Genomic DNA, 26,411 nt, shown 5'->3' on the forward strand with positions numbered 1-26,411 from the left:
ATAAAGACAATATATATTTTTTTTTCTTTATCTTATATTGTCTATGTTGTATGTTACATGTTTTTATCTTAACTTGAAAATACAATAAAGGTTTTTTTTTTTTTTGTGAGGGGGGTCGTTACATAATTCAGGGAACATTACTAAAGTTGAACATTCTGGAGGTGTAAATGGCTGTAGGCTGGCTGCAGTGTATGCTGGGATAGGAAGAAGGGGCTTGCGTGGTGCAGTTGGGATGTCTGGAAACCATCTCCAGGACATTTGTAGGGGGGTTTCTGTTTTTCTTGACCAGTGTGAGATAGTGGTGCTCAACCGACCAACTGATAATCTGGTCAGAAACAACAGACCCTGAGTTAATGCGACAGATAGCGGGAGCCCGGCTCAGTAAGCCTCTACGTGATTGCAGCACACTGTCATTTGCCCGAGCTGCTTCAGACTTGACAGGCTAATAAAACCGTCGACCTGATGCCCGGAAGTGGCATTTTCTGCTGTCAGTCGAACACGTCCACAGACGTGGAGTCACTTGTAAGGAATTTCGACCCTCCGATTAGCACCAGCTAAAGAAAACAAACATGTGACGCCCTCCGCAGGGCGAGAAAGGCGGGAGGAAAAGGCTGAATGGAGCCAAAGGTGCGAGCATGCCAGCACTGGTAAGCAGAAAGTGCATAAAGCGTCGGCACTTCCCTTCGCTTTTCACGCCTTTTGTCATCATAGAGTACTTACAAAGCTGCGTGGCGACAGCAAAAACAAACACTTGGGCACAGTGGGGGTGCCTTGTTAGGGTGGCGGCACAGACAAATGACTTACTACGCGAGGACATAAATCAACGTAGAGATCAAAGTGGGACGCATGGCATCAGACACTGACGTGGAGTCCTTATCAGAGAGCCAAGGGGAGCCTCATAGCACCCTTATCTCAGGCCTGCTGTGAATATCAGCCATCAGCTGGTTCGGGTGACCCATCAGATGCCTGTTTCACGTCCCTCAGAGGATGTTTCCCAGCTGTCTGTCACTTAGCAACAATCATGTGTTTTTTTATGTGTTTCTCTTGTTGGTGGTGTTGCATTAACGAACATCCCTATTCAGCAAGTGGGACGCTATATCGGCTGCAGGGATCAGCCCGTGCCACGCCCATGTTCATGCCCAGTCGCCAGGTCAGCCTCTTTGTTGAACAGCCAGCAACTGCATTTACATCCTGAGAAAGAGGAAGAGGAAATGTTGGAACTAACGATCTATTCATAATGTGTGTCAATGAAGGAAACAGCACTCACTGCATCAGCAGAGGCAACTTCACTGAGAACGTCTCCAGCAGCCTGCATTGTGAGCCGCAGTTTCCTGTGTTGCCAGGAAAATGTGCAGTGCAGGAGAGAGACGGCACATGCGCAGGCAAGCAATCATGGTCTGTGGTGCGTTTACACATCTTAAGCATGGTGGGCAGTGCTTGGCCTGTGCAGCAGCTAGGACCTAGTTTATGGGTTTGAATTCCAGGTAAGAAGGAGCAGGGCTTTGGAACTGCAGGGCACGGCTCTCTGCCTGAATTATCCCATAAAAGATACCCAAACATATGGTGACAAAACGCACGGATATTGTAAATGAGAGCACATAAAATCCACCCTACTAAGCATGTACTCTTCAAACAATTAAAAAAAAAAAAAAGAAGTAATTCATAGATACTGCATGCCTGTGGCATATGTTAAATCTCTTTATACAGTAAGCATCTATTGTGATGCAAGATTTAAGAGTAAGCTTGGCCAGAAATCTTTAAAGATCTAAATTACAATATGCAATTTGAAATTTAGTCCTTCGATGACAGCGAACAAGGAACATTTAAAACTCCAAGCGAAGAAAAAATAAAAACAGACCGATTTAAAAAGAAAGATGTACAAAGTGGCTCCATGCAGGTCGTTCTGTAAGCCAATAGGCTTAAATGTCATTCAGACGTGTAGCTTGGCAGAGCTAAGAGTTATACTGCAACCAGCCAGCAGAGGCGCTCTGCCTGGGGTGACTTGACTGCACAGCTCAATCATGAAGTCATGTTTCCAGTGCTCATTTGTGCAAAGGTTGATGACAAGACATGGTGTACCCGTTTCTGAGGTGTTGGCACTGCTGGACACCTTCCGATTACAAATGGTAATAAGTTTGATGTGTTTTTCATCTGTAGCCATATGTTTTGTTGGCTGAATGTTAGTCAGCATTGCCTGTTCCTTCGTGCTTCTTCAAAAGAGCTGGAACAGCACACCTTTAAACCCCAGTCTGCATGGAACCTTGCTGATGCAGTAGAACTGCCTTGTGTCTTCCCATGGTGCTCGACCTGTGTCATGAAACCATCTTCCACAACCTCACCTTGGTAGCAGAGTCTGGCTGCTCCCCTCAGGTTTTAAAGCCCCTTCACACAGCTGGTTCTGTTTCAGTAAATCGGTTTCAGACATCTCAAATCACTTGGCTGAATAATTAAGTGGACTGCACGTCAACAGCCAATTCCGCTAAAGTTCGTACAGATTCTCCTCTAATCAGCCGAGCCAGTTTCAGAATCTCTGTGCGCCTGCTTGTGAAGTTCAGCCCTTGCTCTCTGGAAACGTTCCTCTTCGCTATCGTAAATCATACGCTTTCCAATTCCGCCAGTTCTGTTGGTGTAACCAGACGTGGGCAGACGTCTGTAAGTCCTCAATACAACCTTGCCCTGCACTTCAAGCCAGATACTCCCCTTCTGCGCTGGGGAAAATAAGCAGGGTTATAGGTCTGTTTGCCGCACTATTTAAAAACTCACACTTAGTTTGGGAGAACTGATGTGGCCTTATAATTAATGAACCCTCGTGTGAAACGCCTCGGAAGATAATATTTATAAGTGTGAGAAACAGAACTTGTCCAAAATATCTCTGTCAAGCTGGCAGCAACAACAGTAAGCAGGGTACAGAATTAGATCATTTCTCTGATGTTAGTGTATGTTTAAGCACCCATAAAACTTCACTAGGCAGCGTGAATGACCTCACCGAGTGTAATGAATTTAGTTTTTGAACATAGCCACACTGATGCTGTTCCTCTAAATGTTCCCCCAATATGGACCCAGGAGCAGGACACGCGAAGTCAATTGTTCTACTATGTTACTAGAACTATTCTGGATATTTTTTTTTTTTTTAAGCTCGGAAAGGTCAATTATTTTGTTGAAGACAGCCACTGCTGAAGGAGTGTGCATGGTCTGCAACAACCTTTAGTGACATTTAAAGCTTTTTAAATGTAACACTGCATCATATGAGAGAACGTTTAGGCTGAACCCTGGTGGGCACGAGCGCTGTGTACCTTCTTGTCATGGAGAAGCTAAAGTGTTCAGCAATTCGCACACCAGTAGCTAGTCTGTGGGATCGGACCTGACGGACAATAGCCTTGCTCCGGTCTTGCAGCAATAAGGCAGGGTCGTCCATGTCCCTGTTGCCATTTCACAAGTATTCAATCTGCAATGCCCTGCAATTCTGACATAGACACGAGTTGAAATAAGAGTTTGGACAAGCTCATTCACGCTGTAACTCTTACAAAAACGCTGCAAAATTAAATCTAAGACCAAAGCATTTAGTGGTTAAATGTCACTTAACATAAGCGGCATCTGAAGCAACAAGGTATATGTTATCTGAGCCTATTTATCTGCACAACCTGGTTTTCCGGAGATAAGCGTTCACCTCAGTGTTGTCTAAGTGCCGTGCTAACTTCACACAAGTCCCCTTCAATTGTAAAATCTAGATGAATAGATTGTAACGCTCGTACTTCACTGCTCAGAAATACACCATGAAACTTGTTTCATTGTGCAATGTCCAAAAAAACAATATCAAATGATCAAGCATCACAGTCTATCAAAGGCAAGCCACAATTCCAGCAAACAGTTTAAATTTCATCTTGGGAAAACCCACCACAATTATTTTTATTTTCCTTACAAAAAAACAGAAACTCCTCTAAGACCAGACTGAATTGACAAAGCCAAATGAAAAAAAATATTAGTCTGTGACTTGCTAATTTCTTCTCTCGCTTCTCCTGTTCTTGATGATTTCCTTCATGCACAAACTGCACTGTACTGGTGCAATGAAAAGTTATGCAGTCCTCGCGGAAATCCTTCTGGAGAAGCACCAGTGAACCGGCATTCCATTCCATGTGAAGAGGTGGGATGGAAGATCCCACCTCCTCCCTTCCTACATGGTGTTGCTTAAAACTAAAATGCCTAGGGCACACACTTCCATCAAAATCAGGACATCCGAACGGAACCTTTAACCCAACTCAATACACTAAAAACAAAAGAATATAAGTATTTGGAAAGAATTTCATCTTGGTTAGTTAAGAACAATAATAAAAGTTTAAAACAGTGCTGATCAGATCACATTAAACAATACAGTACCATACCACATACAGGTAAAAACCCTTTTACTCTAGTCTATTCATAATAAGAGTGGGCAGTGCCCTTTAACAGAGAAAAAAAGCCTAAGAAACCATCCAGCTAAGCTGTGGCGAGTTTAATACTTTTATGATGTGCACCATTACAGATTGATACAGGTTTATTTCCCCAGTCCATGGTAAACGTCTCCTGCCCTTTTCACATGTCCCGTGTGTCCCGCTGCCAGGCTTTGTAGGTACAGTACCTGGGTTGGAAGACCGAGGTCCAGATGTGGACTTGACACACATCCACGGTCGGTCCCAACCTCAGATGGACATGCACTTCCTGAGCAAACTCTGCGTGCGTGTGCGGGGTCAAACGCTTCTGCGCCAGAGAAACAATGCTGGCTCCACGGGGGCCCAAGCTCTCTACAGACGCTTTAGATTATTTGGCTCCTCAAAAAAAAAGTCTCACACAGTTGAAATTACCAACTTTGTTCATGAATGCCCAGTCTCGCACTCCAGCGCTTGAGGTGAGCCCGAATGAGTAACCGCTACTTGGCCAGAGCCTCCTTACAGCCATTTTGAAACCATATCCATTTCCTCTAAGCAAATTAGCCCTGCATGGCTTTAAAAAACGTCAAACACTCTTCAAAACATCTTCCATAACACCTTCCCCCAGTTTATGATGCAGGCATGGAATGAACTACAAAAAGTTTTAATCCATGATCTTCTGCACAAAGTTGCTGGTTTTGTTTATGATTTGGATGCTATCACGTTCATTTCATTTTTTTTTTTTTTTCTGACCATATTTATTTTAATAGGAATGTTTTACACGGTTTTAAGTCACTGTTTCCATTTACACTGGACAGCAAGAGAGAGACTGTGCAACGTCCTATTACACGATTAGCCAAGATGTCAATAAATAAAAAGCAGAAACCCCTGGCGCGGTAACAGGGTTTCATTCTTTCTTTTGTTGCAATTAGATTTCGGCCCTGCAAGAACACACAGACACAAATAGTCCTTCGTCAAGGGAAGTTTTGCGGCTGCCATGGTTCTGCCAACGCTAATGCGAAGCCGCTAACTAGTGGCTTTCTAAAAGTAGCTATGGAAATTTACCCTGTTGTTTACCAAGTGACAGGCCCGTGCACGCTCAACTGGTGTTGCACGAGATTCCGGGGAATCAAACGGTCCACGTTTGTACATTTGTGCGGTAGAAAACAAAGGGCGATTGCTCTGCGCTAACAACGACAATGGCTCGCTAGCGCTTGACTAGAAAAAGGCTGGATGGATGAAGAAAGGGCACCTTGTTTCCTCTCTGTCTGTAGGAGGGGGCTAATGAAAGGTTGGAGAATCTAATGGCCGATAAATGTGGAGCGTAAAGTGGTAGCGAATGTAAACGGTTTCCAGGAGAACATCTATTAATCGCTTTTCGTGTGTGATTACGGTCACAAGATTACCAGTCAAGACCTGTACATCTCTTGGTGTCTCCAAAGCTACGGGGAGGAAAATAATGGGATCGGTATTTTTGATGCCATTTGGGAAAAAATGCAAAGTACAATGGTGACAATTAGGGATACTAGCGCCCCCAGTTCTTTTCAGGTTTAGGTTAAAAGGCCATTTCTTGTGCTGTAACCTTCTCTTCTGAGTCATAATTCCCATTCACAAAGTCGTTTGAAGCCCCAGGAACGCTTTACGCAGTGAGACAGATGAAACGGGCCGTTCACACGGCCTGGCTGTTGGCCGCACGCATTCTCGCACTATCTTTCCCTTCATGCACATCTCCGAGTGCACGGGACCGGCGATGACTTGCAGAGCATAACCTCCGTTCACGGGAGGATAAAAGCCTCTCGCTGAGACAGTCTGTGATACGGCCTTGCCAGTCATTCTGCGCGGCCACCCGGCGAGAGGGTGACTTCATTGTTTACCCCGTACCCCGTTTTCAGCCCTGCCCTGGCCAGGCAGGGCTAGTGCTCCCATCTGTTAGTATTTATGTATGCGGGCACACGCTACAGCAAAACTTTGACAGCAATAAATGCCAAGAGGAAATATCCATATTAACACTGACAACTGGCAGAACACGAGTTTCTAGCACAGGGAATAACTATTTATGTTGGGGCCACGGATTTCTTTATGTATGAGTGTACGTTTGAGCGAGTGTGTTTTGGCCTCGGCAAACCCCGAAGCACATTATAGGCCAGGTTCAATCCGTTTTTCAGCCCGACTTCAAATACAGCTGTGCCTCTTTAACCTCCCAGAACCTGGCATGGTCTCACACCGAAATGAAAAATTAGGAAGAAAAAAGTAGCGATCTGCTGCCTGTCACAGTGTATGAAACTCAATGGACCGTTGTTAACTGTATTCCTCATAATCCTTGATATAAAAAAAGGCCCCTCTCCGATGAAATGAATAACGTTTTTGACTGCCTTCAGCTCCATTTAATAAAACTGTAGGGATGTGTGAGTTCGGGATGATGGCTGTCCTCCTGTCCTGCACTGCCCCATCCTGGTGAAAAGCCACTACAGCAACTATCCCAACTAATACCGACCGTTGTGAAATAGCTAGCTCTGTTTATAATATAGATACTATGGTACTTGAGCTACGTACATAATGTAGTTAGGATGTAACTTTTTACCTCCATCGGTGTGCATTAAGTATATTCTCATATAAATCGTCAGTATTTTTACACAAATTGGTGTGGATAACGATGCACTATAAATAAAAGTGAGGACTAACATTTAATAATACTACTTATTTAATTTGAGAATACTTCTACTTAAGGTTTACAGATCAAGGTCTTAATCACATTCTTTTTCTTTCATCCATTTGACGGAAAAAAAAGCAGTAACATTGCAAAATGTAATTTTCATTGGCCCTATAAACAACTGTCTTAACTTTGTCTGAAGACAATAAAGAAATGATTAGGTATAGATACCACTGAGGCAGGGGGGTGGGAAGAGTTCTACACACAGAAATTGTAACCACATGTTTGTTTCAAAGAGCCCTAGCAGGACCGTTGCCTGGTCTGGATCACATTATTATGATTATATACCATACTCCATTTGATTATTATTTTCTTTCCCCTGCAAGAAAAACCATGTTGATTTTAAAATACATCCAATGGTTTCTTAACAATCTGCCCTTGTTTGAGGGTTGAGTTCAGCTGTGGATTCGGACGCCTGGAAAATCGTACAAATGACAGGGTGATATTTCTGTATGTTGTGCTTGTTTAGTGGATTGAGCTCTAATTCGTAGCTTTAGCGCCCCCGAACTGACAGCTGCGGACTAGACCTCTGTCAAGGGACAAGTCATACAGCAGTAGGAGAGTAGTAGCTTCAGTTCTCCACATCCTTTTACTGTAAGAAAAGAAGCAACTACCCTGCAAAAAATGTAATAGGCCAACAGTTACACATCTTGACTTGAGAGTTAAGATATAAGATACTTGCAAGCAAATGACTTTTTTAAAACAAGAATAACCCCATTTAAATGGGTTAATATTGGAAAAAGGCATGTATAACCCAGTATACCTTTAGAACTAAAATGGTCGAGCTGCATTGAGGGCACAAGTGTGGGACAGGAACATGTTTCACACACACACAGGTAAGAGGGAACAGATGATTGTGATAATTTCACACGTGGATCTCATCACTAAGGCTGAGACAGAGAGCAAGAGAGAGAGAGAGAGAGAAAGAGGTGTGGCGCCATCTGGTGGCCCAGAGACGCAGGGACATAAAAAATATGTTATCACGTGATTTATGTACACTTTATGAATCACAATGATATGGTGTTCATAGAAAAGTTAGTTTCAAGCTTTTGATTGAAATATGAAGTGATTATTAAAAGGTGATCTACAGATCATATAGTGGCTCATAGTGGGTAACACACTCGCCTATGAACCAGAAGACCCGGGGGTCCCCGTAACTACTGATTGTAAGTCAACCTGGATAAGGGCATCTGGTAAATGTAACTCATGGTCATAGCATAATATTTTTAATTTTATGTATTATCGAGGTGCAAACAAAGAAGCTGTTCATCATCATCACCCTAATCTCAGACGAAACCCTTCTAGCTGGTCTACCACTATGCACCATCTGACCTCTATAACTCATACAAAATGCAGCAGCACGACTGATCTTCATCCTTCCCAAATTTTCCCACACCACCCCTCTGCTACGCTCCCTCCACTGGCTCCCAGTAGCTGCACGCATCAGGTTCAAAATACTGATGCTGGCCTACAAAGCCAAACATGGAGTAGCCCCATCCTACCTCACAGATTAACTTGTAACTTTTCTTATTGTCGAACTTGTGTACAGAATCTACAACAGAGTGAATAAAAAGATTGTATTCATAGTTGGGGGTCCTAGTGAACCGGAATTGATCTCTTCATCGATGGTAACTTGAAAGCACGTTGCAAGTCGCTCTGGATAAGGGTGTCTGCCAAATGCCATAAATGTAATCTTATTCCTCTGCCGTAATTGTCAACAGATGCACCTGGAATCATAAATGAAAACCTTTATCAAAATGATTCGTGACAAATTTCAGGCCTGTATCCAGACACCTGATCCAGCAATCAGTGTGTATATTTGTGTGTAAATATTTACCTGATTTTCAGATTTGTTAAGAAATTATATATATACAGTACAGGCCAAAAGTTTGGACACACCTTCTCATCCAACGTGTTTTCTTTATCTTCATGACCATTTACTTTGGTAGATTCTCACTGAAGGCATCAAAACTATGAATGAACACATGTGGAGTTATGTACTTAACTGAAAACATGTTTTATATTCTAGTTTCTTTGCTCTGATTACTGCTTTGAACACTCTTGGCATTCTCTCGATGAGCTTCAAGAGGTCATCACCTGAAATGCTTTTCCAACAGTCTTGAAGGAGTTCCCAGAGGTGTTTAGCACTCGTTGGCCCCTTTGCCTTCACTCTGCGGTCCAGCTCACCCCAAACCATCTCGATTGGGTTCAGGTCCGGTGACTGTGGAGGTCAGGTCTCCACTTTTTGTTAAGTAAATAACTCCACGTGTGTTCATTCACACTGTCCAAACTTTTGGCCTGTACTGTATATATATATATATGTTGTCTCGTTCACTGTACGTTCCCATAGCCCCTCTTCTAGACGGAAGGCTGCTGTTTTCCATGTTGGCCACCAGATGTCTCCGCTTCTCTTTGCTTGCTGTTGCGGTTCATTCAGTCTGACCGCTATGGCTTCAAATAAAGAGAGCGATAGGGCTCAATTCCATTAGGCTCAAAGCTAAAATTGGTAAAATGTCACTACAGTTGCATAGTGCTTGCATTTCGTTAACGTAAGGCCATTCGCTAGCTCGTATCTATCACAATAAAACACAACATTCAAAGTGAATGTCGACATGTGTTGTTCAAAAATATATAAAATTATAATTGCTATCGCTAGCATAAAGCTAAAGCAGTGACGTCATACACAGATATGGCGGATGCCCGCGGTTGTACCTGCCCCCCCCCCCCCCCCCCCAAATTCAATCTCAGATTAATTTGTGAGGTTGCAAAAAAAAACGATAAGAAAAAAATCCTTGATAGATTTGAACCGTCATGGCAACGAGTGTCGCGCCACCTGCTACCGACGTCACGAATGGTAAACCAGCGGACGTTCTCGCCGCGCTTGTTTCGAGCAACTTTGAACCCTAAGTGAGTCAAGAGGAGAACATATTCAATAGCAGTGCAGCGGCATTCCGTCACACGTCCCGGCCAGGGCGCGTCACCTAAAGCCGCCGCTACCGGAGGGCGGATGTGCGCGTCTCGGTCAGGTGAGCCGAGCCTGTTCCCCGCGGGGCGCGTTCACGCGTCGTCACAACAACGCGCCGCAGGCGCCGCGCCGCGCCGCTCCGCGCCTTCAGGGACACCGGGGCCGAAAAGCACGGCAGCGTCGCCGCATCCTCCTCGGACGGTCGCGGGGCAGAAGCCGTGGGGTAAGGCGCGGATGAGTCGCGACGTCGTGCCGTTCTGCGTGGCCAGACGGCGACAGGTGGTTCGCGGCGCGGGGTGACATTACAGCCACCATGTGACGTTTCCATACAAAACATTGCCGACACGTATTTTAGTCGCGCTGCTTCTTATGCTAGATAGAAAACATTATAAAACGCATTCTCCAAAGAGACTAGCCTTGGAGAAAACATGGAGGAAATGCCCACGACGGAATGACCAGCTTTGCTTCAGAAACATGACTTAAGAAAATATCCACGTTTGTCACCACGAGATTTTATTTTACCTCCAGACAGCCTACGTTCGAACAAACTACCTGTTGAAGGTGCCTTGGTGCAGATTATCTAGCACATCGGAACCACTCTTGATTGTGCTGAGCAACATCTGGCCAGCGGTGGCCCAAGCTGGCGGACCCGTAACCGAAGGTGCCACCTTGGCACCCTGCTTTAGTTGCACCTCTCATGGCTGCCCACAGCTCGCCAGGGGTGCTGGGTCAGAAAATCTAATATTCCTGACTGCCTCCGTTGCTGTGGCATCATCCACATGCGTTCGGGTGGTTGGTTTTTTGTAGCCGAGTCACCAGCCGTCTGCCGCCATGCCGTTTATTGAGCATGGGCTTGTTTGCTCTTCTCCATCGTTCCTTCCTTGCCACTTTGGACTCTCTACATGACTAATCTTGTGCTCCCCAGTTAGGGGTGGCCATATATTGCCCGTTCGTCTTCCAACTGCTACCGTGGACCAAAGGAGTTGTAATTAGTTTCTTCCTTCCTGCGTTACCTCCCAGTCTACATGGTCCACTGCAATTCCAAAAAAAAAAAAAAGTAGGTTACATGCCCATCAATTGTTCTGTAGTTATACTGTTTAATATCCTGACATTTCATCTGCCTGCAAAAACAAATGCCCCAAATGCTAGAACTCTCGTCCAGTCGGCCTGCGTCTGTGAACTTGCGAAGGTGCAGAGAGATCCCGAGAAACGGATCAAAGGTTCCCCCTTGACATGCACGTGGCGTGAGGGTGCTAATTAGGTCTGATTTGTTGGGGGACCTTGAAAGCAGAGGAAGGGGCTGATTCACTTCCTGTAAGAAATGCACGATACCAGTGCACCGACGGGGATAATGCGCACCAATGGTGGCTTTTAAATGATGCAAGAGTTTATTAAAATTGAGAAAAAAACTAAGACACAATTAAATGGACTTTTATATGACTATGAAAAAAAAAGTGTTAAGACATGATGGGTTATTAATCATAATAGTTTAGTAACATAACGGCAAACCGATCCACTATGGATCAGACAATTCTAGGTTCGACTCCTGGCGTGCTCGTGGATTTGTGTTCTTTAGGGACAGTGGTGGCCTAGCGGTTAAGGAAACGACCCCGTAATCAGAAGGTTGCCGGTTCGAATCCCGGTCCAAAGTGCCACTGAGCAAAGCACCGTCCCCACACACTGCTCCCCGGGCGCCTGTCATGGCTGCCCACTGCTCACGATGAGTGATGGTTAATAGTAGAGGACAAATTTAACTGTGTGCACCATGTGCTGTGCTGCAGTGTTTCACAATGACAATCACTTCACTTTCACTTTCACAAGTAAAGGACAAAGTCAAGACATAGAAGGAAGAATTATACTCAGATCAGTGAATTATACTGAATTTTTAAAAAGTTTTAAGCAATGAAAGAATTTTTTTTTATATTGTCTGATAATATAGATGCAAAAAACAGCAGCTTATTTCACACATTTTGAAGCCCTGATACTTTAGTTTTATAAAACTGTCAACTTGTGTCATTTGTTGTTTTCTCCAACTGACCCCGGTCAGCTCCTGACCGCACACCAACCAGTGAGCTGCTCCGTGCTCCACAGGCGTCACGTCCATTCCCCCGGACTGCTGCAGTCAATCAGCCCATTCAGCACCGGGCCGGTTACCCTCCCCCCTCGTCTCTCTCTCTCTCTCTCTCTCTCTCACTCTCTCACACACACACGCCCTTCCCCCCCTCCCACACAAACTCACACACCCATGCCGAATGAGACCCCGCCGCCTGACTGGCTGGAAGAAGTTAGCCAGAGAGTTTGCCGGACTGCGGCCGCAGCCTCTGTTTTCTCCTGCAGTGTGATTATTATTATTATTTTTATTTTTTTACTCTTGCATGTCTGGGTTCGATGGGCCGCCGGGTCACTGCTGCTTGAGGTAATGACACCCTTGTATCTGCTAACACGGCCGCTGCTGTAGTAACCTCTCATTTGTAGTTGCTGCAACGCAGTAATGTGTAATGATGCCGATGTTGCGCGGTTTGGGTTTCTGTCTGCAGGTCGTTTGTTCGCGGCTTTTCTGTTTTTTTTTTTACATGTGATTTAATGGAAGAAAAAACCTAAATATCTGAGCGTTTACTTCCCCTGACATAATCATAGCTGCTAAAGTAAGAAGCGGCTCAGCAGAGCTTCCCAGATTCATTTCGTCCTCTTAATTATCGCTTTTTTTTTCCTCCCCCCACTGCTGAAATCAACAAGAGGTGAAGGTACTTGAGCAACAGCTTTCAGCAATCAGAGCGGCTCTTTTGAACACATGCCGTTCCACTTCAGAGGGTGGGCAACAATGCGGAGAGCCTCCTTATGTCCCCCCATTCTGCCATTCAGCTCTTCACTAATGACTCGTTTTAACTACTGCTGCTGAAACTGAGGCCTTATGGGAATCTCTCTCTCTCTCTCCCTTTTTTTTTTCCTCCTTTCCATCTGCCTTGTCGTTCTTTGTCCGTCTCACGCTGTGTCTCAGGAGAGTTTGAAGTGCTGATGGGGGAGCCCAGAGGTGCTGAGGGCACGGCGACGGAGACAAGCCCTGCCATGGAGCCGCCAGTGGAAGAGGGAGGGGGAGAGGAAGGTGAGGACGAAGAGCAGGAGAAGGTTGCGGTGGAGCAGGCCATTGCGAGAGAGCGGGCAGCTCAGAAGCAGCTGATGGCCATAGAGGAGCTGGTCCACACCGAGAAGAACTACCTTAAACATCTGCAGCTCTGCACTGTCACCATCAGAAGCAACCTGCAGAAACTACAGGTGTTATATTTTATTACTCAGTCCAAATTGTAGTGATGGTGAAGGGATTAAATATTAATAAAACAATAGAGTGGGAATACTTGAAGATCAGCCTTCAGCCTAGATATGCCTAACTAAAATAGGCCAGATGGAATAGGTGTGTTCTGACTTCTTGTGGAACACTAAATTAGAAACCATTTACTTTGACAACCAGTTTCATTATGGGAATTTATGTGTAGTTTTTTTTTAGGGTTTCTGGCAGAAAGGGTTTCATGTGTTTAATAATCAAGGGTTTAATATTTAAGACACATTGAGACTTTTATTACATTTACCTGTCATAACCAAGACATCTGAAAATATCTGAGCTATAGACCATAATTGATATAATAAATGTACCTATACAGCCAGGACTGTAATAGAAGAATGCATGAGCATGAAACTGATGAAACATTCATCTCCACTCAAACAGGAAAAAAACTATGTAGTCATGTTTAGAATATTCTGCTTTGTCATTATGGGAGGAGCCAAGGTCAGACAAATAAACAGATTTCATGTTTGGGCTGTTTCATGGATCCCTTTAACTGCTGTTCTAGTGAACATTCTACTTATTTGACTGCAGCTGTAATTGCAATGATGTCTCGTCCCCACAGCCTTCTCTTCCCGACTTGGATGGAATGTTCCAGCACATCGATGAGGTGATTGAAGTGTCAGGCCGCTTACTCAGCCTCCTGGATCAGACGCACGTGGCAACTAGTGACCCAAAATTCCTCGAATTGCTCTGTGAGTTAGACAGGATAAACTGGAAGAACTGGTTTTGTGTCAGAATGGTGTATTCACCCAGTTTTCTTCCCATTGGATTCTTTCACATTCCATTAACGCCATTAGGGCAGATCATTTACGTTAATGTGACTTTGACTGGAGTGTCATAAATGTCTGTGCTGTGGCAGGATTGCATCTGGAAGCAGGTAGTGTCAGGAAGTTCAGTCTTTCAGTTTTTTCCCACAGAATGAGGACAACAGGCAAGATTCCTCTCTGTGTTTGTTGAATTCACATAAAGAGAGGCACCATGATGACTTTGAGATAAACACACAGATAGAAATTTGCAGTTATGACCAATGCACACAGTAAAAATAAGCTGAATACCTGTGTTGTCATACACACAGTTGGTGTCAATTGAGTCTGATAATCCTTTTCATACAGAATAAATTTGAGACCTTCCCCCTTCACGTCATAACAATTTGTACCCATTTAAGATGGATGGGTAGTTTGTGCGGCCATATCTGAATTGTTCCTAAATGATGAAATGATCAGTCGTCTCAACTGAAGTTCATATTAACGGTGTAGTTCTCTCTTTATGTAAATCTTATTCCTGCATTTTTTCCAGGCAATTCTTTTCTTAGCCTGTCAAGGGATGTGGAATCTTCTTACAGAGAGTACCTGGCCAATTACAGCAACATCACAGCCTTGGAGAACAGCTACAAGCAGAAAGAAGCCCTGTGGATAGAACTGGTCAAAGTAGTCAAATCCTCAGCGTAGGTTTTGTTTTTTGTTTTTTATATTCATTAATAATGATCTTGATGAGCTTGTAAAATGTTGTAAAAGGCCATCATGCTACCAGTGACTCAACATCAAAAACCATCAAAAAGGAAAACATTCATCTAGACTCTTCTCCGTCTTGGCCCCTCGGTGGTGGAATGAACTTCCCCTCGAGGTCAGAACAGCTCAGCCACTGAGCACCTTCAAATGACAGCTCAAGACCTTCCTCTTTAAAGAATATTTAGATTAAATTGTAATTTTCTTGTTGTCAAACTTTGTGTACAGAATCTACAACAGAGTGAATTAAATAGATGTATTCATAGTTGGGGTCCTAGTGAACCGGAATTGATCTCTTCATCGATGGTAACTTGAAAGCACGTTGTAAGTCGCTCTGGATAAGGGCGTCTGCCAAATGCCGTAAATGTAAATGTAAATGTAAATCAAAGCTACATCATTCCCTTCCTGAACTTAACATCTATTATCACTCAACGTTTCTCTAATGCAGGCCAGAGGTCAACGCCTCCACACTGACATTCTTCCTGGTGATGCCAGTACAGAGGATTGCCCGATACCCTCTGCTCCTGCAAACCATCCAGAAGCACACAGACCCCCAGCACCCAGCCTACCCCCTGTTGGAACAGACTGCCAAGTTGGCAGTGGACCTCAACTGCAGGATCAACGAGTACAAGCGCTTCCGGGAAGTTGGTGAGCAAGAAAGGGAAAAATCATTTTCTCATATTCTGTGCATATTCACAGGACAGGTCACAGAACAGCTTTTGAGAGACAAGCAGAGGCAAAATAAATTTAATAAATGAATAACATGGAAAAAATGTAATAATCCTGCTAATCCTAAGGCATAAACATTACTAATTAAAAAAAAAACTGCTTTCGATACTGTGGACCATGGGATTTTGCTATCCCATCTCGAGCTTTACAGCCTTTAGAGGTACTGCATGGTTCCGATCATACTTAACTGGTCTGAGTTTTGCTATTCCTGTAGGTGACTTCGCCTCAGCTACTTTCCCCTCAGGTCTGGAGTTCCCCAAGGCTCTATCTTAGGCCCCATTATATTTTACTTTACATACTGCTACTGTGGTCAATATTCAGAAAACACAATTTGTTGATGTTCAGATCTACATGCCATTAAACGCTATTAGTAATGATTGTTGCCCCTCATTGGGTGCTTAAATTAAATCCTGTATGAGCAAATTTTTTTAAGCTAAATGACAACAAGACTGAAGTTGTTCTATTCGGACATAACAAGGCTTATGATCCCGCTGCCTTTTTGGGTCCCTTGTCCCAATATCTGAAGCCATCTGTACGAAATCTTGGTGTGACTTTTGATAGTGCTTTTAAAGTCGATAAATGTAAGTGACTGAGTAAGCTGAGTAAGCCTATTAAGAACTATATACAAGGTCTAAGGTTATTTACCACCTAGAGACCTGGAGCGGGTAATCCATGCATTTATCATCTCGCAGCTGGATTTTTGTAATTCATTATACTTGATCATTGGTCAGTACTTAACCCATCGGCTACAACTAGTGCAGAACGCAGCGGCTCGCAGTGCCTTTATTAATAGTTTTGGTACTTTTTTGCTTTATATCTTGTGTTTATGTGTATATTATTTCATATTCTAAATGTTTTATGAGGACTTGTAATTCTTTCTTAGCTATCAATTTTATATACACATTACCCACTGAGCAAAACACCGTCCCCACACACTGCTTCCTGGGCGCCTGTCATGGCTGCCCACTGCTCACCATGGGTGATTGTTAAAGGCAGAGGACACATTTCACTTTCACTTCACTTTCACCTTGTACAGCACCTTGGTCAACTGGTTGCTTAAAGGTGCTCTATAAATAAACTGAACTTGAATTTGAACTAATGACAATAATAATCAGAATATTGAAGTAAATTTAGTTTTCCATTAAATTCCAGCTGACAAATATAAGAAAACTGAGAATCTGACAATCAAGGACAAAATACACAGACTAAGTGGACACAGCATCGCCAAGAAGACGGCTCGCCTCAGCCAGTTCATCAAACACGAGACTGGGCTGGTACCGCAGGTGACCAGAAGCATGAGTTAATAATTCAACTGGCAAATGATAAGGCCTGTGTTAATGATAACATGTTTGCAAATCAAATATGTAATCACACTTCCCCGGGCTGTAACACGTTCATTACTAATAATTTTTCTGGAAATTCAGAAATGTTCCATTTACGTTTTATTGTATGGTAAAACATGCTTTGTAGGTAGACTATCCAAGCTAAGTGACTTCATTGAGGACATGTATAACTTTACACGGCATTGAGCATATATTATCTATCCAGGTGAAAGACGAGGAGTTTGACTCATTGGCAGCGTTTTTCTATGGTCTGGAGAAGGGCATCACCGACCTGCATGAGAATCTAGAAGCCTTCCTCTGTCACCTACAGGTGGGTTTTGGGCTAGGGTGGGACACTTCATTGGAAACAAGCTGCTGGGTTTATTTTCCACAGAGTGTGATTGATCCTCTGGTGTAATGGGACAGTCGATGTTGAACACTTATTTTTAGTTTTTATTTTTGTCTTTGCAAACATGAATTGCTCCTTAAAAACTGGGTCAGACCTTAAAATGATCTATTATCCACATATGTAATGCACACAACACTGATTGACCACAGGTGTTATGGTGGAGCCTGGCAGTGGGTGAAACATTTTGGCCTGGGTCATAACATCTCCAAAACTGCAGGGGGTTGGTCTACTCCATAATGTTATGGTTGATTGGTGTATGTTCTACTATGAGCTTTTGACCCTGTGTTAGACATTGCCATGCCATCTTCATGATGAAAATATAAATAATGCTTAATGTTACATTCATCTCATTTTGGTCTCGCTGGTGTTCAGAGGTTCTTGAGCTGCAGGCCAGAGGAGCATGATCTGGATATGGAGGCTGATAAGGGAGCTCTCTTCTCCAGAGAGATTGCGGTGGCCCTACGACAGTGGATCTACCCCAGCTTTGTGAGTTTTTGGCACTATTTTACCAGCGCTCACCACAAGTAGGGTATAGGTTGCTGCAACTTGTAAAGTTCTTGCCAATCCTAGCTGCATGCATCAGGAAAGAGTTTATGCAACCAGTACATGTTCTTATATATTATATATGTTCTAATGGTTTTCAGTAGCCCTTGGCAGGTAAGATCAGCGATATTCTATTCCAGCGTGTCCCGTCCATCTTTTTGCAGGAGCGTCGTCTGAGGACCCTGGTCTTTAAACCCCTGTGCTCCCTGCGTGAGCTGCTGGCCGGACCACGCAACCTGATCCGCAAGCGACGGGATAAGCTGCTGGACTTCGAGATGCTCGAGGACAAAGCCAACCTGAGCTACGAGGAGCAGGCGGTGGCCAACACCTACCGCACCATGAACGCGCTGTTGCTGGCCGAGCTTCCGGAGTTCAACAGCCGGACGCTTCAGCTGCTCTGGACCACGCTCGGCACCTTCAGCTGCCTGCTGCGGGACCTGGCCTCCGACATGGAGCAGCTGGCCAACAGCTTCACACAACAGGTACCTTCATCAGACAAAAGGGTTTCCTGTTTAACCAGAGTTCCACTCTCATTTTCTCATTTCAGAAGGAATGTGCGGAATGTGCTTTTTCAGATCGGCTAAACACAACTTCTTCTGTGATTGCAGCTTCCCCACAGTTTTCTGGAGAACAGAGCATTCTGGCAGTGGGCAGATGGTGCCGTTTTAGAGGAGGCGAAGAAGCTGGAGAGCCTGTGTCAGAGTGTGCAGGATGAGCTCAATGGTCCCATTGTGCAGGTCAGTCACTACACACACACATATACACTACAACATTATCAGCCTCTTGTTGTAGGGTAACTTTCCATCCCAAACATGTTTGTGCAACTGTCCTGTTTTAACCCTCGGTATTGGGGTCTTGGGTGGATACTAGAAACGTGTTCACGAATTATTGACAAATCCTCACCTAAACGAAGGAGTGTGCGGGGCAGTGGTGGCCTAGCGGTTAAGGAAGCGGCCCCGTAATCAGAAGGTTGCCGGTTCGAATCCCGACCCGCCAAGGTACCACTGAGGTGCCACTGAGCAAAGCACCGTCCCCACACACTGCCGGTCATGGCTGCCCACTGCTCACTCAGGGTGATGGGATAAGTGCAGAGGACAAATTTCACTGTGTGCACCGTGTGCTGTGCTGCTGTGTATCACATGTGACAATCACTTCACTTTACTTTAGCTTTGTATTTTGTAACCAGAGGCCATCCTTTATTTGGGGCCTTCTGTTTCATCCCTCTGTGTGGTGTCACGCCAGCTGTACCGGCTTTATGGCTTAAGCTGATGGGAATGTCATGCTGTGAAGGAAAGGCACCTCTGGCTTGCTGGGCTAATCTGCTCTTACAAATGTAAATGACTGCCTCCTTGTCTTTTGTCTTCCTGCTGTTCGTCGGACAGCAGCGTGGATACAAATGTTGATTCCGGTCTCTCCTAAAGGATTCACAGGAAATTAGCAGAAAATGCTGAATAGCTTCAGTATGACATCAGTTGAGTCACTGACAGGATAAAATAGCCGTTTGAAGATATTACAATCAATAGTTACAGGGACAGCCCCCTTTTTTATTTTTACGTATAAACCATGACTATCACTGTCCTCCTCATCTTTGTTTTCAGCCATTTCTCTCTGTGCTAGCTACGCAGTAAACTACGTCACGTGGTACTGCCTGCCTCAGCAGAGCAGACATCCCAAATCTGATTGGCATATTTTGCTAAGTGATTAATCTCTTTTTCCAGCACGAGAACATGCAACAGTGATCCATTCATACACGTTCTCGCTTCTCTTAAGTGCCCCTAACCCTAAGCCGAAACAGACTCTGACTGGGTGATGCTATTTGAAAGACACTGAGTCCAAGTAGAGAAAATGCAGATGAACTGGACTGTCTGATTTCACACGTCACAACATCTCTGGTTATCCTTGGTGCAGACGACCCGGGTTCGAATCCTACCTGAGACGCATTCTCTGTGCTACCAAAAGCAACAATACTTTCAACTTTAGGGCAGTGGTGGCCTAGCGGTTAAGGAAGTGGCCCCATAATAAGAAGGCTGCAGGTTCGATTCCCAATCCACTGAGGTGCCACGCCTTTCATGGCTGCCCACTGCTCCCCAAGGGTGATGGCTTTAAAGCAGAGGACACATTTCATTGTGTCACCATGTGCTGTGCTGCAGTGTTTCACAATAACAATCACTTCACTTTAAATAGTGAACATGACAATCGTGAAATGTACTTTCATTTAGTGTCAGACCGCATTATACATAATGTTTTTTTTTTTTTTTTTTTCCTTTTTAAGCCTCTCGCAACCCAAGATCAGAAGCGTCTGAGGGCCCTGATGGACAAGCATGGCTCAGAGAAACTTTACCAGCTCACGGGCCCTGTGGTGGGCACCCGCGACCTGGACCTGACCCTCAGCAAGGGCGAGCTAGTGGCCGTACTTAACGAGATGGACACGCGAGGGGACCGCCGGCGCTGGCTGGTGGATGCGGGGGGTAGGGCCTTCTTAATCACCATCACTCGTAGTTTCATTACACAGTGAAGTATAGCTTTTCTTGTTTATTGGGTACCTTTTGTCAGAGCAGGTTAAAAAATATTTATTGCATGTAACATAAATAAATTGTAGCATATTGACATTTATTGTATATGGTCATATGACTATGATTCTTTCACTCTGTGGCCAATGCTGCACATTTTAGAAAGAAAATGACCAGAAAGCTGACATACGAACAATTATTGTTAAAAATACAAAAACATTTTAGCATGTTTGGCAGGATTTTCTCTTTAAGGCAGCAAGTTGAGTCCAAGTCCTTTTGGTTTCCTGGATTCATTCTTTAACAGAAAGAATTCAGAATTTTTGTTTAGTTTAGTCATAAATACTCGTGTCAGGGTGTGGTGTTCTGCTGGAACATGGAACACCTATAACGTTGACGTGGGCCAGCGTGACTGATTAAAGAGCGCTCTCAGTGAGTGGGATGTGTTTGAGTTATGTGAAGATCAAGCACTCTGGGCCGCTCTGACTGATTGCATGATCAACACTTCATTGCGTGAGGGTGACCTTTAAATGAATTAGCCTGTGGCACTTCAGTTGAACACGTTTTGATGGAGACCACTAGTGGCTACATTTTGCTATTGCACATGATGATAAAACGATGAATTTTGGATTCTAAGCCATGCTTGGAACCTTGCTGAAATACTGAAAATGTTGAAATTTTCATCAGTTCCCCAGGAATCACAACCTATTGCGCCACTAAATATGTTTTTTATAGACTTAACAGGGGCAGCATAGATATATTCACTTATATATTTGTATATTTTTGTTTAGAAAGAAATGAAAAGAGCCCTGTTAAAGAAACTATTGGAATAAAACTAATTGTTAATATTGCAATATCTTTTAAACTTTCCCCCATTTATTTAAGGTGGAAGTAACTGATCTAAGCTATTTATTAAATTAATGAGCCCTCATGGTCACGGTTGCTAGAGAACATCCCAGGACACTGGGCGCAGGTCAGGGCCACATTAAATTCTTCTTTTACTGATTTGGCTGTGATTAATTACAGATTATAACATGTTCTGGTAACTATAATATGCCATAGATAACTGCTTATTTACCAAATGTTCTCTTTACCTCTTCCCTGGTCGCAGGAGAGCTTTGGGGGTTTTTTTTTGTCAGTCGACCACCGCGGGTCTGGATTAATGAGTGTTTACGAAACATCCTCAGGTCCACGTGGTTATGTCCCTGCCTCCAAGCTGGTGCGCTATCACCAGGCCATCCAAGACCCTCCACCTTCCCCCAGCCCGATGACAACAAGCAGCAGCTCCAGCCCCCGCCGACACTCCTACTGTCCAGGAGCGAGTCCCACTGTCTCCAAGGCGATGCCATGCTTCCAGGTGCGTGGCACCAATCCAACCAGTAGAATATTTGCTCTGTCACATAAGCTTCACTAGTAAAATTCTGATTTTTAGAAATCAGTCTAAATAACAACAAAGCTCATATTTAGAATATTTTATTAAATGAACTTTTTTATAATTGCATGAATGTTGCTCAAAAGAAGATCTGGACAGTAGTGATGACACGGCCTGTATACACTACAATAGGCTGAGATTAATTACTGTGCTTTGCCTGCTGGTTACGTATGTGATTAGTCAATTAATAACCCAAAAACTGCGTACAGCACTGCAACCCCTACCATGTACCGATCAGAGAGAGCGATATTTATGGTCGGCTGCGGCATTGTGTGAAATGCTCCAGTTTAATTCCAGCTGGGAATTAAATACGGGGGTGAGGCCTGCAGTAAATCTGCTTTTTATTATTTCAATCGCTGCACATTTACAGCCACTAATACATCCTCTCACGTCAACAAGGCCTTCGTTGCTTTCAAGGTCATTGTGTATAACAGATAATTGGTCAGGTTGCCGTGCCGTTAGTGGCGCATGAACCGTGTAAATTGTGAGTCGGGTTTGAAGACCTTGTGGGCTTTAAACTGATGAACCGAAGCATTGTGATAAGCCAGAGAGAAGAGAGGGAGAGAGATAGCAGGAGTTGCTATGCAGTGTCAGGGTTTCATTGTAAAGCCAGCTGTATGAAATGATAATTCTTTCATTTTTGTGCGTAACTGAGACTGAATTTGATATGACCAGAGAGGTAAAGATGTCACGGCTACATGCATTTATATAGTGTCTAGCAGGAATTTCTTTCATCAGGCCGTGCCAGCGCAACTAACACTGTTTCCGATGTAATGGATTGCTTTTATAGAACGCGCATCTCATGTTATGGACCTTTGCTTTTTACACTGAACATTTAGACTCCAATTTTTATGTGTCACACTTACTCTGTGGCTCCAGACTCGTCCTTGGGCATCAGTGTGAACCACCGGGCTTTTTACATTTACATTTACAGCATTTATCAGACGCCCTTATCCAGAGCGACTTACAATCAGTAGTTACAGGGACAGTCCCCCCCTGGAGCAACTCAGGGTTAAGTGTCTTGCTCAGGGACACAATGGTAGTAAGTGGGATTCGAACCCGGGTTCATAGGCGAGTGTGTTACCCACTAGGCTACTACCACCCTACTTTTGTTGGGGTCAGTGCTGTAGTATGTAAGGTTATTGTATAAAATATAAAAAAAAAAAAGACTTCTCCCCATGAGTCCAGTTAAACGAATAGCTGGTGTTTGTATATATATCAGTTCTATTTTTGACTGCTCTGTTTTGAAATTTGTACGTTTGCACTTTTTGTGTAGCTTCATTTTGTATGAAAACATTTGGACATGTATTGTAAAATGTTAAAAGGTTTACTGTAAAAAACAGTAAGCAGACTTTATAGATGCATTATAGCCTGTGTGTGTGTGTGTGTGTGTTTGTGTTTGTGGTCGTGTGCAGGTGTTTGCAGGATACGACTTCACGGCACGCAGCAGCCATGAGCTCACCCTGAGATCTGGAGAGCCCGTCAGGGTCCTGGAACCCCACGACAAGCGTGGCAACCCCGAGTGGAGCCTGGTGGAGGCGCGAGGCCAGCGGGGCTACGTCCCCTCCAACTACCTCGCCATGCTCCCATCCGTGGTGGCCTCACCCACACTTCCCTACCACTAGTCTGGCCACAGACCCCTCCCATGGCAACCGTGGTTGTCTCTCACTCAATTTATATTGTGACGGGTACTCGAGGTGAAGGACGGTATAATGGTGGCCTGATTTATGGGCTGAAGTGGTGCTTGGGCGTCATGCGTCACATTGAGAGAAGAGCCCTTCACGTGCTCGAGTCCAAGAGCTAGAGCTAGAAACGTTAGACCATTTTACCTGGAGGCTGATTAGCTGTCAGGCGGGCCTGTTTAAATGCAGATGAGACAGTGCAGGGCATGTGGGGGACGTTTGACTAATGGAACGCCTTCATGTATGGATCTTCACCGACCGACTGAGCTTGCTGTGCTTTAAGTGACCCAACATTTACCAAATGAGAGTTGCTTTATGACAAGACAACCACTGTGCACATCCAGATCCTTGGATTTTGGACATTTGAGTGAAGTCAACGATTAACCTTAAAAGTTCATTGCAAATGAAGGTCTTTTTTTTTTTTTTATCGTGCGCATGCTATTTAATTGAACCACTTTTTGTTGATTTTACCTTATTTATTTGATCTATATACAGGATTAGTTTCACAGACACTGGTTGAATTTAATTTGAGTTTAAATCCTTCGCTGACCCACTGGAAAATAGTGTTTAGTAAAATACTTCTGTTTGGGGGGGGGTTGTGCTTAAAGGGGGTTGTGCTTAAACAGAGTTGTTTTTCCACACCACAGTTGGCTGTAAAGATATGTATATATATTGTTTTGTTAAAACCAAACTTTCTTACATGGGGTTAATTTTGTTTAAGGATAGTTTTAATATGTGTGTGAAACTGTTCCACACACAGCTTTACTTGTTTTTCCAGTAGATGGCGCCCTGAGACTCAGTTCTGTGTCAGTTTTGGCGTAATTACCATGAAGGCAGTATTCCGTGTAATTCCCTCATTTCTTACAAGCTCTGTACATCGACCAACGAAGGATGAGTTTTTTTTTTTTTTTTTTTTTTTTATTTCAATGTAAAGCCGTGCAGTGTATTTTTATTTATTTTAGTAATTTGCTGTATTTATTTGTACATGCCTATCATTTATGAAAATGTCTTATATGTAAATTGCTCTATGATGCCTGAAGCCAGAATGCCTGAGATCAATGTAGAATTATTATTATTATTTTTTTTTTAACTGCACGTAAGCTTCTGTTGGTTTGACTGGTGCACAAAAAAACAAAGTCGTTGTTTGATCCGACCCCGACCCGGCATGTTTCACGCTCTGCAGATGAGAAAAACGAGGTGAATGGATCTGTCAGACTGTGAAGGGTTATTCTGGGTTTGAGGCATCGCGTTTCTCCAGGCCCCCCTTTTAACTGCGCAGCAAAGCGCCGTTTTTTCCTTCAGAGAGCACCAAATGATTGATGTGCTGCTCCTGAGGGCTCCGATGTCGGAGTTGCACTGGGCAGAGACATCTGCATGCGTTTATTCATTGTGTGTGTGTGTGTGTGTGTGTGTGTGTGTGTGTGCTTGTTCATCATTGTCAATGGACAGGGTAAGAACTGGTTGTCAGCGAGGATTTGATGCACTCACTTCCTGAGGCTAGTTTCTGTGTGTGTGTGTGTGTGTGTGTGTGTATCTCAGAGAGAGAGATGCAGAGCTCTATAAATAAATTTCTCCATCCAGCCTTCTAAAAATAGGCTTCAAACAGCAGGGCGGTGCTCTCTGCTGCCACCTCGGTTCTCGGCTCTGAACTGCGACTCCTTCTCCTCTGCCGCCCCGTTGGTGGCAGCATGGAGCAACTGATCTCTGCACGCGTGCCTCTCTTAACAGCTGGGGGCAAAACATTAAGACAATCAGACATGTTTTACTTCCTATTTAATACCAGCAGCACCACTGGCGGCGCCGCTGAACGGGCCTGGCCCCGGAGCCCACCGGGTGCACACGATCAGCTGGCCAGGCGATTGCAATAAAAACTCCTGCAATTTATTGCCCTTTTATAGCAGCGGGCTGGACAGGGCAATCAGGGGAAGTAATTGTATGATGGCGGGGAGGAATAGAGTGGATGGAGGGAGCTCACAGTCTCATGAAAAACTAAGAACCTGCATAACCTGCACATTTTTGCTTGAATTTTATATTGATGTGTTAGATTTTAATTAGTCAAATATCTGAACAAATGTGGGCTAATAGATATTATTTACAGTGCAGAAGTATACTGTTTTTTTTTTTTGTGCCAATATGTAAAAATAATATTGGTAATATTGCAACTGGTACATAAGCTACGTCTAGCTGCATTTTGCGTAACATACTGGTTTTATAATGTGAAGTCGAAGTTGTGACCATGTGCAGTTTTTTGATCATATGGGGTGAACGCAGGGTTACGTGAGGATGTTCAGCGTGTGAGGAGCGGACCGCCGCGCTGTATCTGGTTAGTGTTTGGCACTTCCATGGTCTGTCAGCTGATCCCAGCACAGCCAGTTTAGCATCAACAATGGCCCGAGCGTGCTGGCGCGAGAACGGGATCGTCTCCAGCGGGGCTCATTCCACGGGAGGCATGAGACACCCGAGACGCACGTGAGGCCGAGGGCCCATGCCTCCTTCAGGGGGGGGAGCGCGCGGCTTCTAATTCACTTGTGCTATGTTTTTTGGTCATGTGCTTCATTAAACTGTAAAGATGTTCATTCAGAATGTGTCACACTCTATTGGTCTAATATTGTCAGTGTTGTTTATATAAATTGACAGTTGACAGGTTTTTTTTTTTTTTCTTCATGATTTCTCTAAAACTGACATTCTGTTGTGCAACAGAGAACAGAAAAGCATTCAAATCACTGGATCCTACCGTACTATCGGTTCCCCAGACCTAAATAGTTTGTTCCTCTAGGTTTTAAATTGTTAATTTTAAAATAACAATATTCAATAATTTTCTACATATTAGTAATGAGATTGGGGCCAATGGGAGAGAACCTTGT

General features: G+C 44.0%; 1 protein-coding gene across 4 annotated transcripts; it reads left to right on the forward strand.

Annotated features, from left to right (window-relative positions):
• Nucleotides 1–9,900: 9,900 nt before the first annotated feature.
• On the forward strand, nt 9,901–26,127 carry arhgef37 (Rho guanine nucleotide exchange factor (GEF) 37). Of its 4 annotated transcripts, XM_028960829.1 has the most exons (14): nt 11,781–12,494; nt 12,815–12,889; nt 13,077–13,351; nt 13,981–14,110; nt 14,715–14,862; nt 15,372–15,571; nt 16,805–16,935; nt 17,201–17,305; nt 17,756–17,869; nt 18,091–18,408; nt 18,535–18,663; nt 20,199–20,394; nt 21,621–21,790; nt 23,281–26,127. In XM_028960829.1, exons 3-14 carry the CDS (start codon nt 13,094–13,096, stop codon nt 23,488–23,490), a joined length of 2,109 nt encoding a protein of 702 aa, XP_028816662.1. In that variant the 5' UTR covers nt 11,781–12,494; nt 12,815–12,889; nt 13,077–13,093; the 3' UTR covers nt 23,491–26,127. The 4 variants fall into 4 exon arrangements, with proteins under 4 accessions (XP_028816658.1, XP_028816659.1, XP_028816662.1 ...); XM_028960825.1 differs by lacking the exons at nt 11,781–12,494; nt 12,815–12,889 and adding an exon at nt 9,901–10,139; XM_028960826.1 differs by lacking the exons at nt 11,781–12,494; nt 12,815–12,889 and adding an exon at nt 10,153–10,301.
• Nucleotides 26,128–26,411: the final 284 nt, after the last annotated feature.

This window comes from Denticeps clupeoides, chromosome 18 (genome assembly GCF_900700375.1).
Source record: "Denticeps clupeoides chromosome 18, fDenClu1.1, whole genome shotgun sequence".
Taxonomy (NCBI): domain Eukaryota; kingdom Metazoa; phylum Chordata; class Actinopteri; order Clupeiformes; family Denticipitidae; genus Denticeps; species Denticeps clupeoides.